The 15,641-nt window shown below is 39.2% G+C and overlaps 1 protein-coding gene across 5 annotated transcripts in view; it reads left to right on the top strand.

The window, feature by feature from the left end:
* Nucleotides 1–1,030: 1,030 nt before the first annotated feature.
* Nucleotides 1,031–15,641, top strand: part of dync2h1 (dynein cytoplasmic 2 heavy chain 1) — a 119,678-nt gene continuing 105,067 nt past the window's right edge. For 3 of the 5 annotated variants that reach the window (XM_085183855.1, XM_085183856.1, XM_085183852.1), the window contains exons 1-21: nucleotides 1,079–1,229; nucleotides 1,852–2,055; nucleotides 2,775–2,948; nucleotides 3,077–3,215; nucleotides 3,429–3,547; nucleotides 3,885–4,029; nucleotides 4,405–4,550; nucleotides 4,940–5,026; nucleotides 5,683–5,817; nucleotides 7,282–7,395; nucleotides 7,498–7,609; nucleotides 8,082–8,206; nucleotides 10,552–10,727; nucleotides 10,986–11,181; nucleotides 12,284–12,379; nucleotides 12,605–12,766; nucleotides 12,909–13,007; nucleotides 13,302–13,441; nucleotides 13,733–13,961; nucleotides 14,673–14,800; nucleotides 15,297–15,412. In XM_085183855.1, coding sequence (XP_085039981.1) covers nucleotides 1,873–2,055; nucleotides 2,775–2,948; nucleotides 3,077–3,215; nucleotides 3,429–3,547; nucleotides 3,885–4,029; nucleotides 4,405–4,550; nucleotides 4,940–5,026; nucleotides 5,683–5,817; nucleotides 7,282–7,395; nucleotides 7,498–7,609; nucleotides 8,082–8,206; nucleotides 10,552–10,727; nucleotides 10,986–11,181; nucleotides 12,284–12,379; nucleotides 12,605–12,766; nucleotides 12,909–13,007; nucleotides 13,302–13,441; nucleotides 13,733–13,961; nucleotides 14,673–14,800; nucleotides 15,297–15,412 — 2,821 coding nt within the window. In that variant the 5' untranslated portion in view covers nucleotides 1,079–1,229; nucleotides 1,852–1,872. The other 2 variants (XM_085183854.1, XM_085183853.1) reach the window with 2 other exon arrangements.

Raw genomic sequence — 15,641 nt, 5'->3', positions numbered from 1 at the left:
CGTATAACGGAAAAGATTGCTTTAGACAGTGATTTGAGAAAATGTGTGACCGCAGATTCGATTGTCAGTGTTTCAGTGTTACTAGCTTCTCAGCATTAAAGATAAGTTGCAATTTTGTAACATATTTACTTTCATAATAACAGAAAATAATAACAATATCTTCATTCATGATGTAAATGCGCAACGCGATATGAGCACAGTGTGTGCCAAATAAATCAACACAGAGTCAGTGAAAGAAACGAAACTACTTACAGAAGTGAAGTGGTTTTCGCCATGTTTACAAGTATGAGTTTCTTATCCAAGACCGAAAATGGTCAGTCTAGGATGAGTAATTTATGTTTGGCAGGGAACCTTTGTCTTAAAGAAGAAGCTAGCCACATTAGATAAAACAATACTGATTCAGTTAACACAGCTTACTTACATTGTTCTTAAATTAAATTGTGTGAAAATTAAAGTGCACACAGCAAACGTGGAGGGGAGGGGGGGGGGGACAGCATACATCTAACGTCTACAATTTGTCCCACTTTCTTTACTAAATAAGATTAATAAACGCGTCATTATTGTTTTGAATCCTTTGCAACATTATTCTTACACAGAAGCATGCTTATTTAAGGTTTCTTACCTCTGCAACTCACACTGGCTCACAATAGGCCACCTGACCATTTCCTAATGCTAATATAAAACCTACACTTTTTCTACTGTGACGACGTCCGCTATAACAAGAGCTTTGCAATCTCCAGCTAACTCCTGGACTACACTGCTTTGTTGTCTTTGAAGCTGCCGTCGCGGTTTCGCTCAGTTCGCTGCACGGATTGATAAGACTACGAGTATTTTACAAACTGTATCTTGGTCTTTTAGTTTGAAAATCTAAATCTGCTTGCGTAGCTTCCGGAATGTCGCCGTTGAAACAGTAGCCGAATCGCAAGCATATACTACTCCACTATTAAAGTAACAAGGCAATAAATACTATTGCATTCTAACATTTCTATGTGGTAAACAAAAGCAAAACAAACATCTAATTTAATGTGGCCGCATACCTAAATGCCGCATAAAAACTACGTAGGAATAGCTGTGTCACGTGATACAAAAGCTCGTCGTTGTTACCTGGCAACGACACTAGCATTGGCGAACTCCCTTACAGACAGAGAGGGGTAATTTTGCTAAAACTTCAAACCATGGATTAAGCATTCAGAAGCTTTCGGAGTTTGGTTTCTTTTGGAGACATAACGGTATAAAACCAGATATTCTGTAGCTTGACTGTGCGCCGAAAGTGAGCCAGCGAACTGATGCACTGCACTTTAATGTACACAGGCAAAGCTAGTGTTAGCTATTAGCTGATGGTTTACTCTGCCCGTGGCCATTCCTTTGCCACAACCTGGTACTGCTGCTTTCCAGGCACAAGTCTGATTTTAAACAAAACGAAAAAAGCTAGTGGTTTGATTTGCTAACGATGTTTCAGCGCAAACACAGAGATAACAGCTATTAATTTAGCAGGGATGTCAGCACTGGGTCAGTTCAGCGACTCTAAATACTACCCAATAACCTCTAGCTGTACACTGAACCAGTGAATGTAAAAGGTTTTGGGGGTTTACCAACGGTAGGCTCTAGTTTGATAGTATTTGATATTAAGGCATATTTCTTGCTGGATAAAACGGCAAAAAGGCGAGATTATCCTGAATAACCATGTATATCAAAGCCACTCGTTATGGTTACTTTTAATTATTGTTATTTTTTTATTTAGTCTCAAGATCTTTGCTTGGTAAGCAATAAAATTTTGTTTACTCTTTAAAGACGTATTCCTTTACAATTATTTATCCCTATATGTGGATGTCTTTGCTTTCTCACTGCCAGTATTTTAGTTCCAGCAGAAAGATGCCACATGGTTCAGATGATGTCCGCAAGAAGTTTATTCTGACCACAACTGGAAACTTCTATGGATTAAAGCCATCATCATCACTGACTGACAGCCCAGAGCTCAATAACTTCTTAGATGATGGAAATGAATTTGTCTTATCTGTCAGCAGACATGACAATGACCTTCGCTTATCAAATAAGGTAAGTTTTCTTTAAAAAAAAAAAGTTATTAAAATGCAAAACCATTTGTCTTAAGGGTCACATTACACACCGATAGTTTTTGAACTGATGCAGTGTTTAAATCTATAACATTTTTCAATCTAATCAATATTTAAAAACGAATTATCAATAAATATACTAATGCAATTATTATTTATATCTCTAAATATCAACTTAACAAAGAAATTGATTTGGGTTTTTTTTATACATGATTCACTTTCTCCAACTTATCTGGGTGTTCATCAAAGAGGCAGCAGAAGTAGAGATGTTAGACATCCCTCTCTAGATGGTTTGATTAGACTTTGGTCCTTATATAAAAGGGAAAGCTGTAAAGCAACAACTTTCCTTTCATGCTCAGCTCTCGCTTCACTACAGCCCACCAGTATAATGTCTGCTCACTGCCAACACCACACCAGTCTGCCTGTCAGTGTCCTGCTCCACTCTCCCCTCACTTGTGAACAACATCCGATATACTTGAACTTCTCCACTTGAGGCAGAAACTAATTTGCAACCTAGGGTGGGCACCTTTTTCTGGCTCTGAACTGTGGTCTCTGTCTGACACCGAGGTGCTAATTGGAGGGGCGAATAACAAAATGTTATTTGACATTCTGTACAGTTACCTTCCATGTGTTGACTTGACGGTTTAGTGCCTTTTTAATAAAAAAAATAAATAAAAAAAACAACTCCATCCTTTGACACAGATTGAAGCTGTGGGGGAGACTAGAGAGAATGTGCTGGTGTTCTTCAAGCTGCGTCCCACAGTGATCACAGAAGATAACCTTCATCACAGCCTTCTGGTTTCATCCATGCTGGAGTCTCCCATTAACACCCTCTATCAGGCTGTCAGACAGGTTTTCGCACCTGTACTGCTAAAGGTGAGTCTGTACCTGTGCATTGAGGGGTTCCAGATATGTTACATAAAAACTCTTTACCTGTAGTTAGACTAAGAAAGAAAGTTTTTTTTCTTTGTTTTTTTTTTTAACTTTCCTTTTGTTCTCTCAAGGATGAGCGTTGGCGTTCTGCATTTGACCCTAAACTGGCTGGCCTCCTGAGTGAGCTGGAGCTGGGTCTGGGTTCAGTAGTTCGCCAGTCTGGGACACAACCTTCTGCCAAGAAGGGTCGCACAGAGGAAGATGTCGTGGGTATGCGCACATATTGTTTGTAGAGTATATTTTAGCAGAAAGGGTGTTAATGAATGGTTATGATAGTTTTTTAAATTGTTGGATTTTGGAGCGATGTAATCATATACATTATGAGTGGTAAAACATCTTGCGAGTATGTGTATATCATTTTGTGTATCACTGATTACGTTATGACTTTTAAACATTGTACATCATATTTCTTACACTCTGCAGGCATCCTGACTCCCAGCGATGAGTTCCAGTACTGGGCAGATCTGTCAGAGTCTGCAGAGAAGAGTAGTTTGAGAGAAAGAGCTCAACATTTCACTGAGCACTTCAAACCAATACAAAAGGTATGAATGCATGTGTCAAGACTTACTCATTTAAAAAATGAATACAAATAAAAATGAATACATTTATATGATGCTAAATATAATTTTTGTACAAAGGGGGGAAGGTAATTAAACTATGAGATGAGAACTGTATTCTGTTACTGTACTAAGCAATAATTCTATAAATAAGCTGGTAAAGCAATGTTATTTACAATATGACAAATTTAGACATTTAAAATCTTTAAAGCTTAGCACTGTATAAGTGCTGTTTTCAACAGTAATTTGTTACTATTACATAGCTGTTAACACACCGGGAGGAAACTAAAAATGATCACTGGTCTCTTTGTGTTGCCACCAGGAATACGATGGTCTCGATAGCCTGTCTATGTCTGATGTTATGGATCTGGTGGAACAGAGCAGGGACGCTCTGGATGACATTTGGAGGCAGACTGATTACGACCCTTACCCAGAGACACGCATGGTCCGCCTCATGGATGTCATCGGTAGGACTCTCAGACACACACAAACCAAAAAAGGGAAATGAAAGAAAATATTTGCCAATGACAGTACTTACTTATTCCTTATATTACAAAGTAATAATTGGCCATATTTTGGGAACTGAAACAAATGTCCTTTTTTGTACTTGCTACGCACTGCAATTACGTACCTTATGCCAAAAATAAAATGCTTACATGCTTTAGATTGCAGTGACGTACTATCGAGGCCTCTGGGTTTTGGATAATATGTTGCCAAATATACCTGTTATGTGCCTGTGAAATCTTTTTTAAATTGTTGGGTTTTTTTTTTAATATGCATATGCATGTAGCAACTGTATTCTTAATCTTCTTTTTGCATTTCTTTATATCTACCTGTACAAGGCGGGGCCCTGGGGAGATTTGTCCAGAGGAAGCTGAGCGGTCTTAAAATCTTTGAGGAACCATTTGTTTTAGTGAGAGAGAACCTGAGAACGGGTTTTGCCATCTGTGAACAGTGGGTTGTAGCCTGTGAGCATTTAACTGGACAGGTATGGGAAGCTTCAGAAAATGAGAAAAAATAACAGAGCCTTTGGAAAATATTCACAGGGCTTCACTTGTTCTACATTTTGTCACGTTACACATTTTTAATAAATCAGCTAAAATTTCACAGAAACTTTTTTCACTTTGTCATTATGGGGTGTTGTCTGTGAAATCTTCAGGTGAAAACTGACACGTGACAAAATATGGAACAAGTGAAGCGCTGTGAATACTCTCCAAATGTACTGTATGTATAAGAAATCTATTTTCTTCAAGCTGGAAATAGTGTGTAAAATTTGACAGATACTGTTTCTTCATTTTGTGAATTAAAAGTCAGATGAAGATGATTTGTGTTCAGTCCCGGAAACCTGTTAAATCATTTTTGTTATTTTTTCCCCAGGTGTGGAAGAGACATGCCCCCCACCCCTGGAAGGGAAACAAACACTCCCCGGAAACCCTGCAATGCCTCGCAAACAGATTGAATGAAGTAAACTGTGGCTCTGTTCCAGAACACTTCTTGTTTACTTTAACTAGAACAGGCAGAATTTTTGTTTTGTTTTGCTTGTTCTTGCACAACCTCTTTGTTGTTTGCTTTGAATACAGCGATTAAATGAAACTTACAGACACACTTTTAATAATCAGTTTCCTTCTTGCTACTTTTTCAGACGTGACATTTTTCAAAGTGGAATTTTCCCTTGCATGTTTTCTACTGAAGAACAGAACACAAAAAAGTATAATATAAGGCCAGTAAAAGAGATTGCCCCTTAAAATAAATAGATAAATAGAAAAAATGTTTTGGAGCTCTTGTTAAAATACAGTCAGGCCTAAGTTTTGTCATTTCATAAGTTGTCAGTCTCTTATAAAGAAGACCTGTTATGAAATAGAGTATTTGATTATTTTTGTTTTTAATTTCAGAAAGGTTTTATTAATTGAAACACATGTAGCCACTATCACATACACACAGATGCCTTTTTCCTCTTCTTTTTTTCTGACAACTATATTTTATCTGCCCTGTTTTCCATGGATGGAACATGGATGTTTGTTACTCTACACTAAGAAGTTACAAGTCATATTGTTGACTCTTGTGAATGGATATTGGACACTGTTGTGCACACTGTACACTTTTCTGTTTATGTTTTCCAGGTTGTGACTCTACGTGTGGTTCATGAGAAGCTGCTGTGTTTGCTACCAGGAGCGAAGCAACAGGCTCTGACTGTAGAGCGTGTTTTCGAACCATTCTCTGGGCTCAACCCTCTGCATTACAACCCTTATACAGAGGTTAGATATAAAGAACTTCACGTGTCTGTGTATCTTGTTTCTGTCATCTGTATGCAACTGTTGTTGATTGCGGTAGACTGAGTGGTAACAGTTTAAGTGAATCATTGGTATTTATCACTTCTGAAGAATCACAGTTTAAACCACATTTACCACTGAATAGGCTCTGTGTGGCAGAGACGTGCTACCAGATGGCTGGGAAAGTACAGCTGAACTGGTGATAGAAACCAAATTCCAGGAAGATATTTAGTGTGTTCAGAACCAGTGAAGGTAGATAAAGACACTAGGTGGTGGAATGAGGAAGCACAGGAAAGTATTCAAAGAAAGAGGTTGTCCAACAAAAGTCAAGTCAAGTGGCTTTATTGTCATCCCAGCCATGTGCAGTGGTACAATACACAGTGAAACGAGACAACGTTCCTCCAAGATCATAGTGCTACATATATAACAGACAATCAACAAAGGATTACATAAAGTGCAATGTGCATAAATTTAAAAACCAAAGCAAAACCCAAAAACAAAGACAGTCCAACACCCAACAGAACAGGATGATATAGACACAAAACAGTGCAGACACAACAGTGCAATAGAAATGTGCAAAAGATTCAGTATTGTGCAAAAAGTCACTTGGTGTATGAAGGTGTGCGTGTGTGTGTGTATGAGATTCTGCAGATAAGTGATTGGTAGTGATGTGTATGAAGGTGTGTGTGCGTGTGTGTGTGTGTGTGTCAGTCCAGTCACTGAGTGTTCAGGAGTCTGACGACCTGGGGGAAGAAACTGTTTCGCAGTCTGGCAGTGAGGGCCTGAATGCTACGGTACCTGTTGCCAAAAGGCAGCAGGGTGAAAAGTGTATGTTCTGTGTGGGGTCCTCCACAATGCCGGTGGCTTTGCAGATGCAGTGGTTACGATAAGTGTCTGTGATGGAGGGAAGAGAGGCTCCAATGATCTTTTTAGCTGTTCTCACTATCTGTTGTAGGGTATTGCGATCCAATTTGGTGCAGTTATCATACTAGACAGTGATGCAGCTGCTCAGGACGCTCTCTCTCTGTAGAAGGTGGTGAGAATGGATGGTGGGAGATGGGCTTTTCTCAGGTTCCGCAGGCAGTAGAGATCCTAGAAAAATTGGGATTGTCAAGAAGAAGAAGAATAGTAGACAGGTAAATGAAAAAGCTTATAGTGAATTGTATGTAAGGCTGGGTGCTAAGGAAGATAAAAGGGGCTTTCTTTAGATTGGCTTGAAAGGATGTGCAGCAGGTTAGGATGGTTAAAGATAGAGCTGTGAATGTATTTAAAAGTGACAGGAGTGTGTTAAGAAGATGAAAAGAGTACTTTGAGAAGCTGATCAATGAAGGAAATGACAGAGACAGGAATAGATAGATAGAGAAGGAATGGTCACCATTAGTGATCATGAAGTGCAGAGGATTAATAATTGCGATCAGTGCTTACTCTGATTTTTTTGTGTTTTTATAGCCTCTTTGGAGAGCAGCAGTGGCTCAATTTGAGCGTCTAATGGCTCCATCAGTGCAGGAGGTTGCTGGCAGACTGAAGAGCTATATAGCTGATGTACAGGACAATCCACAACAGGTAGTGAAACATCACACTTCAGCTCAAATTGTGAAATATTGTGTGGGTGTACGCTGATGAGTTAACTTACTGGATTTGCCTGTGTGTGTATTTATTTCCCAGCTATTACAGGTATTTCTGAAACATAAGGAGCTTATAAGACGTCCCACCATCAGCAAAGAACTGCAGTCAGAGAGAGAGACCCTACTGGCGAGATTACTAGACGACAACAAGGGTACATAGTACACACACACACACACACACACACACACACACACACACACACACACACATATATATAATTTTTTTTCTCGGTTTTTGACTTTACAGTGATTTGTCTAAACACTGGAGGATAATACAAACACCTTGAATAAATCCTGTTTATGCATGCTGTATATTTATGTGACAGTGAATGCTGAATTAATGTTGTTTTAACATTGTTATTGTCCATAACAGCTGATTTTATTGTGTAAGGCTGGGAGAAAGAAATTTAGAAATGATTTTGTTTGAATAGGGCAATAAAATTCTATAGATGTTAGAGTGAATGTCCTGAGAGCAGTATGGTAAGTGTCTAGGAATGCTGGTATTAGTTGAGTGTTATATGTTAAAAATATGTCTAATATGTCTTCTCTCTTTTGGGAAACTAGGTGGTAATAAATTGTCACTTCTGATTTCTGACCCCCCCTCTTCTCTGTTGGTTTTCTCAGGTCTGAAAACTGACTTTGAGACTCGCTGCCATGGAAATCCTGGTGACAAGTCTGGCCCTCTTATTGGCCGAAACCTCCCTGAGGTGGTCAACAAAATAGTTTGGGTGCGGCAGCTCCTACACAAGGTGACTGGTTTATTTACAGCTGCCAGAATGGCGATGTAGAGTATGGCACCAACATGCAAGCACACCTCTCCTAACCCTACCTTACTGGCCAAATAGCACCAAACCCAGGCTTCTCCACAGCAACCCAGGCTGTCAGTGGCAGCTCATAGATTTACCTGACATTAAAAAAAACTCTCGGTCAACTTTATTGTTATGACACGACATTAATGTCAAAAATTATTGCTACTGGGACTTTTATGGCCCTACACTGTAAATTCAATTCAATTCAATTCAATTCAATTTTATTTATATAGCGCCAAATCACAACAAATGTCGCCTCAAGGCGCTTCATAGATACAGAGAAAAGCCCAACAATCATATGACCCCCTATGAGCAAGCACTTTGGCGACAGTGGGAAGGAAAAACTCCCTTTTAACAGGAAGAAACCTCCGGCAGAACCAGGCTCAGGGAGGGGCGGCCATCTGCTGCGACCGGTTGGGGTGAGAGAAGGAAGACAGGATAAAAGACATGCTGTGGAAGAGAGACAGAGATTAATAACAGATATGATTCAACACAGAGAGGTCTATTAACACATAGTGAGTGAGAAAGGTGACTGGAAAGGAAAAACTCAATGCATCATGGGAATCCCCCGGCAGCCTACATCTATTGCAGCATAACTAAGGGAGGATTCAGGGTCACCTGGTCCAGCCCTAACTATATGCTTTAGCAAAAAGGAAAGTTTTAAGCCTAATCTTAAAAGTAGAGATAGTGTCTGTCTCCCGAATCCAAACTGGAAGCTGGTTCCACAGAAGAGGGGCCTGAAAACTGAAGGCTCTCCCTCCCATTCTACTTTTAAATACTCTAGGAACAACAAGTAGGCCTGCAGAGTGGGAGCGAAGTGCTCTAATAGGGTGATATGGTACTACAAGGTCATTAAGATAAGATGGGGCCTGATTATTTAAGACCTTGTATGTGAGGAGCAGGATTTTGAATTCAATTCTGGATTTAACAGGAAGCCAATGAAGGGAAGCCAAAACAGGAGAAATATGCTCTCTCTTTCTAGTCCCTGTCAGTACTCTTGCTGCAGCATTTTGGATTAACTGAAGGCTTTTCAGTGAGTTTTTTGGACATCCTGATAATAATGAATTGCAGTAGTCCAGCCTGGAAGTAATAAATGCATGAACTAGTTTTTCAGCGTCACTCTGAGACAGGATATTTCTAATTTTAGAGATGTTGCGCAAATGGAAGAACGCAGTCTTACATATTTGTTTAATATGTGCGTTGAAGGACATATCCTGGTCAAAAACAAGGATGCCAACAAAATGTAAGATTTACATGAGGTACTGTGTTATAGCTGGTGATGTACCACTTACTTTTGCTTTAATGATGAACAATTTCTTGTTCATTTGCTTTTCTGCATTCATAGTTCAATCAAAATTTTCAACCTTGCTGGATGAAATGCTGCCTCCACTGTTTTTTTTTACAGATTACTGTAGACACTTACTGCTGTATCTACCTCCTGGCCTCCTCCTTACATACTGATGACAATGAAAAGCAATGTGAAGCAGCATTTTCAAATTTGGATTAATTGCTCCATAAGACCTGCCTCTGATTTTCAGTCTAATTTTGTGTAATGAGGCATATTTCGGCTGTTTCTTCCTGTTCCCCTTCCTTAAGAATGGCCTTTGACAGCCACCCTTTCACTGAAACCGTTTCTGATGAGCCTTCAGAAGTTATTTGGGTCATTTGATAGTCCAGATGCATATCTCAGTTCCTGTGTCAGCTCTTTGCTGGATTTTTTCGTATTTGTTAAAGACAAGACTTTCAGATACTGTTGATGTGCTGTAGATAATTTTAGGCCTCAACTTCTTGAATTTCCTAAAATATTCAAGTCCTCAAATTGCCCAGTTTCCTCAAAATGCCCAAAGATAGCAAATAAAGTTTTCTCCCATATGTAGACACAATGCTGGCTTATATATTTAGTTAGGTGCCTTTTTTATACTGGAATAAGTCATAGGTCAGTGTTAGGAGCTTAAAAACATAAAAAGAAACTTTGAAAATGGTCAGGTACAAGGAGTGGACTGAAAATGAGTGAAAAAGCAGCTAATGTTTAAAGAAAAACTTTGGAAAAATTCAGAAAGCCTGAAGAACAATTGCTCAAGACCACTTTAAAAAGTTTTGAGACAGTCTCATTCCTGAAAGCAAGATATAAATAAATGTAGAGTGCTCAAGACTTTTGTACAGTGCTATAAAACAACTGTTACATTTGCAGGTTTTTTTGTTTCTAATATGTCAAATACAAAATAATTTCTATGACAGTCAAAAGAAAATGTGTTTTATTTTCATGTCTTTCATTCTTACAATAGGTGGAAGACTCTGTCCGCATAGCTGAGGCTCTGCTTTCAGATCTCTCTGGGCTCAAAGGGTTCCTGCATTTCTGTGATGACCTGCTGGAGATTCTGAGGGCCTATGAACAAGAGCAGTTTGAGGACTGGTCAAGAGATATACTTTCTGAGCTGACTGACCCAAAATCAGGGATCAGGTCTGTAATATTTTGACCTTAGGTTACAAAATCCTAGAAATGAAAATCTTCAATTGAAGCATCACAGAAGAGTATGTTGGTCATTAATATACAAGTTTGAAAGAGGCATGCAGTTCTACAGCATTATTAAATCCTTTTGCAATTGTATGCTGTTTTTTTGTATTTTTTATTTAATCATTTAAAATACCCAGAGTGGAACGAATATTGGCTTGAATGGATGTCACATTTTGCACTTCTCTATTCTCACACCCTGTATAGTCTTCAGGCCAGTAACCGTGTGATGGAGCTGGACCATGATGATGGCAGACTCAAGATTCAGTACTCAGACAGACTAGTCAGTCTGCTCAGGGAGGTCAGGCAGCTCTCTGCCCTGGGCTTTTCCATCCCAGCCAAGATACAACTGGCTGCTAATACTGCAGATAAATTCTACAGACAAGCCATTGTCCTAAAACAGGTGAGAGCGGAAGCTAAGACATGCAATATTTTTTCTTTCCTAATTTATTTATATACATTCAGTTGCCACTTCAGTTGTTACGCGCAGGAAGTCCTGAGTTACATCCTGAGTTTGCCCATTGCCCCAAAAAGGTGCTCTGTTGGATTGAGATCTGGTAATTGTGGAGGCCATTTGAGTACAGTTTATAAAGTGCCAAATCACAACAGCAGTTGCCTCAAGGCACTTTATGTTGTAAAGTACAACCCCCCCCCCCCCCCACAACAATCAAGTCAGGTGACCCCAAATGAGCAAGCACTTTGGTGACAGTGGGAAGGAAGAATTCCCTTTCAATAGGGGAAAACCTCCGGCAGAACCAGCTATGGCATTTAAATGATGATCAGTATTTAATCTGGGGCCCAAGTGTGGCAAGAACATATCCTTCGGACCATTACACCACTACACCAGCACCACTGGCCTGAACCACTGATATAAAGCAGGATAGAGCCATGTTTTCATGTTGTTTACACCAAATACTGACTCTGTCATCTGGATGTTGCAGCAGAAATTGAGATTCATCAGACCAGGGAATGCTTTTTCTAATCTTCTATTGTCCAGTCTTGTTGAACCCATGAGAATTTTAGTTTCAATTTCCTGCTACTACCTGACAGGAATGGCATGCAGAATGCTCTTCTGTTAGTAAAGCCCAATATAGCAACAAGGTTTGGTGTGATTTGTGTTCAGAGATACTCTTCTGCGTACCTTGGTGGTAACAAATAGTTATTTGAGTTCCTGTTGCCTTCCGGAATTAGTCTGACCATTCTCCTCTGACCGCTATCATCAACAAGGCCTTTTTAGTTTGCTTGCTGGTGTTTTCTCTTTTTTTAGACCAGTCTCTGTAAACCCTAGAGATGGTTGTGAAGGAAAATCCCAGCAGATCAGCAGTTTCTGAAACGCTCAGATTCAGACTTGGTGGTGCCATGTGATTGGCTGATTAGATATTTTTGTTAAAGAGCAGTTGAGCATGTATTCCTAATGTAGTAGCCAGGGTATATCTGTGTATATCTGTATGTATATCTATTGCTTTTTTTTATGCTCGTATTGTTACATATTACTGTTTTCATAGGTTGCTCATTTCTACAACACCATTGACCAGCAGATGATTCCCTCTCAGAGACCTATGATGCTAAATCTTGCCCTGGCCTTTGAGCATGTCATTAAGGTACAGCACACGTTTGAAAGTATTGTTTTATAACACTAATTGTATTTATTCTTTTTCTATGTGTAATGTTATAAGAGTCAAAGTTGATGAATTGCCAGTACCTAATATATATATATGTATATATATATATATATATATATATATATATATATATATATATATATATATATATATAGCGATTATGTGTCATGACCTGGAGATAATCGGTCTGCTTGTCTTTGTAAGAATCCTCGTTCTCAGTCAAAGAAAACAGGAAGTAAGCTGCAGATCACCTGGGACAACCCCAAAGAGTTAGAAGTCTACATTGGCAAGCTGCAGGCTGCTGCTGAAAAACTCTCCACCGAAAACAGGAAGTTACGAAAATGGCACACTGACTTCATTGAGAAGGTGCTAGCAGAGACACAGTATTTAAATTTTTGGCCTTTAGTACAGTTCTTTGCAACAACACTTCCCCATTCAAATTGGAATAAGTAGCAAAAGTCTTACTATTCTCTTTGTTCTTCTCCGTATCTGTGGGTACATTTTTTAGGTCGTGACACTGATGAATGTTGACCTACTGAGACATCAGCAGCGATGGAAGGATGGTCTTCAGGAGCTCCGTGCTGGTTTTGCCACTCTGGAGGCTCAGGTATTGACTGGAGATGTCTTGGATGGAATGTGTCGCAGATGTTTTGCCTAATAGGATTTTTATTTTGTGCATAAAATATAAAAAAAAAAATAGTTGCATCGATTTGGCTATAATAGTAAATAAAAAAATTAAAAAGACGGAAGTAAATATGTCTCCATGTTTTCAGCATGACATTCTTATTTCAGGATAAATCATTCTGGATAAATAGTTAAAATATTTTTTGTATAGGAAATAAAAAGTGTGTGTGTGTGTGTGTGTGTGTGTGTGTGTGTGTGTGTGTGTGTGTGTGTGTAGGGCTTCAGGTCTGATGACATGCGGGCATGGCGTCAGCACTGGAACCATCAGCTGTACAAAGCTCTTGAACACCAGTATCAGACTGGGCTGGAAGCACTGAACAAGAACTTGCCAGAAATACACATTGATCTCACTTTCAAGTCAGTGCCCAAAATTTCTCTTGTCCAGGTTTCGCTTTCTCTCTCTGCCCTCTAACTCTTGTCATCTTTTTTTCCCTCCTCTGCATTTTCTCTGCATCTGCATTTTCAACTTCTCTTGTCAATAACAGCAGCTACTGACTTTTCCCCACACCTCTCACTTCTCACCCTTGGTCATATCAACAGTTTTCTCTACCTCTCTATCACTTCCTCTTTCTTCTAAAAGGGTATCATCGATTAATGTGGATTTAAGAGTAAACCATGGAATCGTTTTAATCCTGTTCTTGTTAACAGGCAGGCCCGCTTACAGTTCTCGCCACCATTTGAGGAGGTGCGTGCACGCTATTTTAGAGAAATGAAGCGTTTCATCTCGATCCCAAACCAGTTCAGAGGGGTCAGCACCCAGGGGGAGGAGCTCATCTTCAACATCATGATTGACAGGAATGCGTCTGGGTTCCTCACAATTTTCAGCAAGGCTGAGGACCTCTTTAGTCGCCTGGAAGCTATACAACACAAGTTCAAGGTGTTTTGACTTTTATAATTACTCTGAGAGTGATTTTGTTATTAACTTTCCTTTAAGAGAGCCTCTGTATAGTGTTTTATGTACAAAAAAGAATATTTGCATGTTGTGTAACTCTTTGACACCTGGACCGGATTTGAGGCTGGTCAAATTCGGACTCGAGATTTAATAACTTCCGACCAGTTATTTGGCTCAGCACTTAAATATTTAGTATTATCATCATCATGGTTCTGACTTGATTTTAGTTTATTTCAGCAGCGTACCATTTTATATATGTACGTATATTGTAAATAATGAAACACTTGTCAAAAGTTTCTCACTGAAGCACTGCACTGAGGAATAACTGTATTGCTGTCTTTGAAAGAATGAAACCTGGATCAGTCATGGTTCTCTTTTTTTTTTTATTACTGAAGCTCTGTTGTTTCACTGCTGTGTTCCCCTGCATACTACCATGACAGAACAGTTTATTGTCTTTTCCCTTTAGTCTGCGATCATGCATGTATAAATTGCAGGGGGAAGCCCTCCGCCCGCACCAGACTTCTCTTTTATCTGATCTTCTCTTTACTTCTCTTTTTATTTAGTCATCTGTGTCTTGATGGATGATATCGTTACTGTCACCTTTAACACAGACACCTTTAAAAATAGGAAATATGCACTGCACCCCGCCTCACTGTGATCCTGTGTGCGTGTGTGTGTGTGTGTGCGTGAGTGCAGGAGTGGGTGGTGTTGGGACAGACTGATTTAGAGAAGTTGATCGAGAAGCATTTGAGTTCTGTGCAGGACTGGGAAAGAAATTTCAAGGCCCTGAAAGCCAAGGGAAAAGAGTCAGAACGTTTACCCAGGTACACATCACATATTAACTAATGTAATTAAACCTGGTGAAATGAAAATGATATTTATGCTTACACATAAGGATAGTAAACATCGCAAAAAGTGTATAGACTGTATTGTTATATACTGTTTATATAACTAGGTCATTCACAGATTGCTTTGATATCTTAAGTGATTTTGTTTGTTACAAGTTAATCGTTAATCGAGTCCTCTGAAGTGTTTTTCTCTGTAACAGCTTGGGAAGGTTTGTTTAATCATACCAGCAAAGATCACACATCAGATTCATAACTTTTAGAAAATGATGCGCTCCAGAAATGCCCAAGGCATTATGTTCTGTTCTCTACTAAGAATTTGTCTCACTGTCTGAGTCAGTGACCGGCTTTATCCATTTATAGTTTTAGTTATTATAGTTCTTTATTGGGTACAGTTCGTGCAGTTAAAAGTGAACTTACACCACAAATGTAACACTTAACTGCATTTCTGTCACTGGCCTCCTTTCTTTGTCAGTCAGGAGAAAGTGGACTGTATCACCGTCAACTGTGAGCCTGTAAAAGCCGCCATAGATGACCTGATTCAGAGACTGTTTGACATGCTGCTCCTCTCACTTAGGAAATCTATACAAGGTAAACACAGACACCTTGATTTTCCTTGTTTTTTCCAGTATGTAATGTTTGTGGCAGAACAAAAACACTCTAGCCAAGCCCCCACTTTGTTTCTCTCTTTGCATCAATAAATGCTTTTATATAAAAGACATTAAGTGTATTATTATTATTAAAGGTGTCTTTCTCACCAATGAAAAAACTGTTTTATTTCTCTTTCACAATTTTGTGTGTGTCTTGAAAATTTGTTTTC

This window comes from Neolamprologus multifasciatus, chromosome 14, assembly GCF_963576455.1.
Source record: "Neolamprologus multifasciatus chromosome 14, fNeoMul1.2, whole genome shotgun sequence".
Classification (NCBI taxonomy): Eukaryota; Metazoa; Chordata; class Actinopteri; order Cichliformes; family Cichlidae; genus Neolamprologus; species Neolamprologus multifasciatus.
Note: the sequence above shows the minus strand (reverse complement) of the source record. Positions and strands in the feature narration are given on the sequence as shown.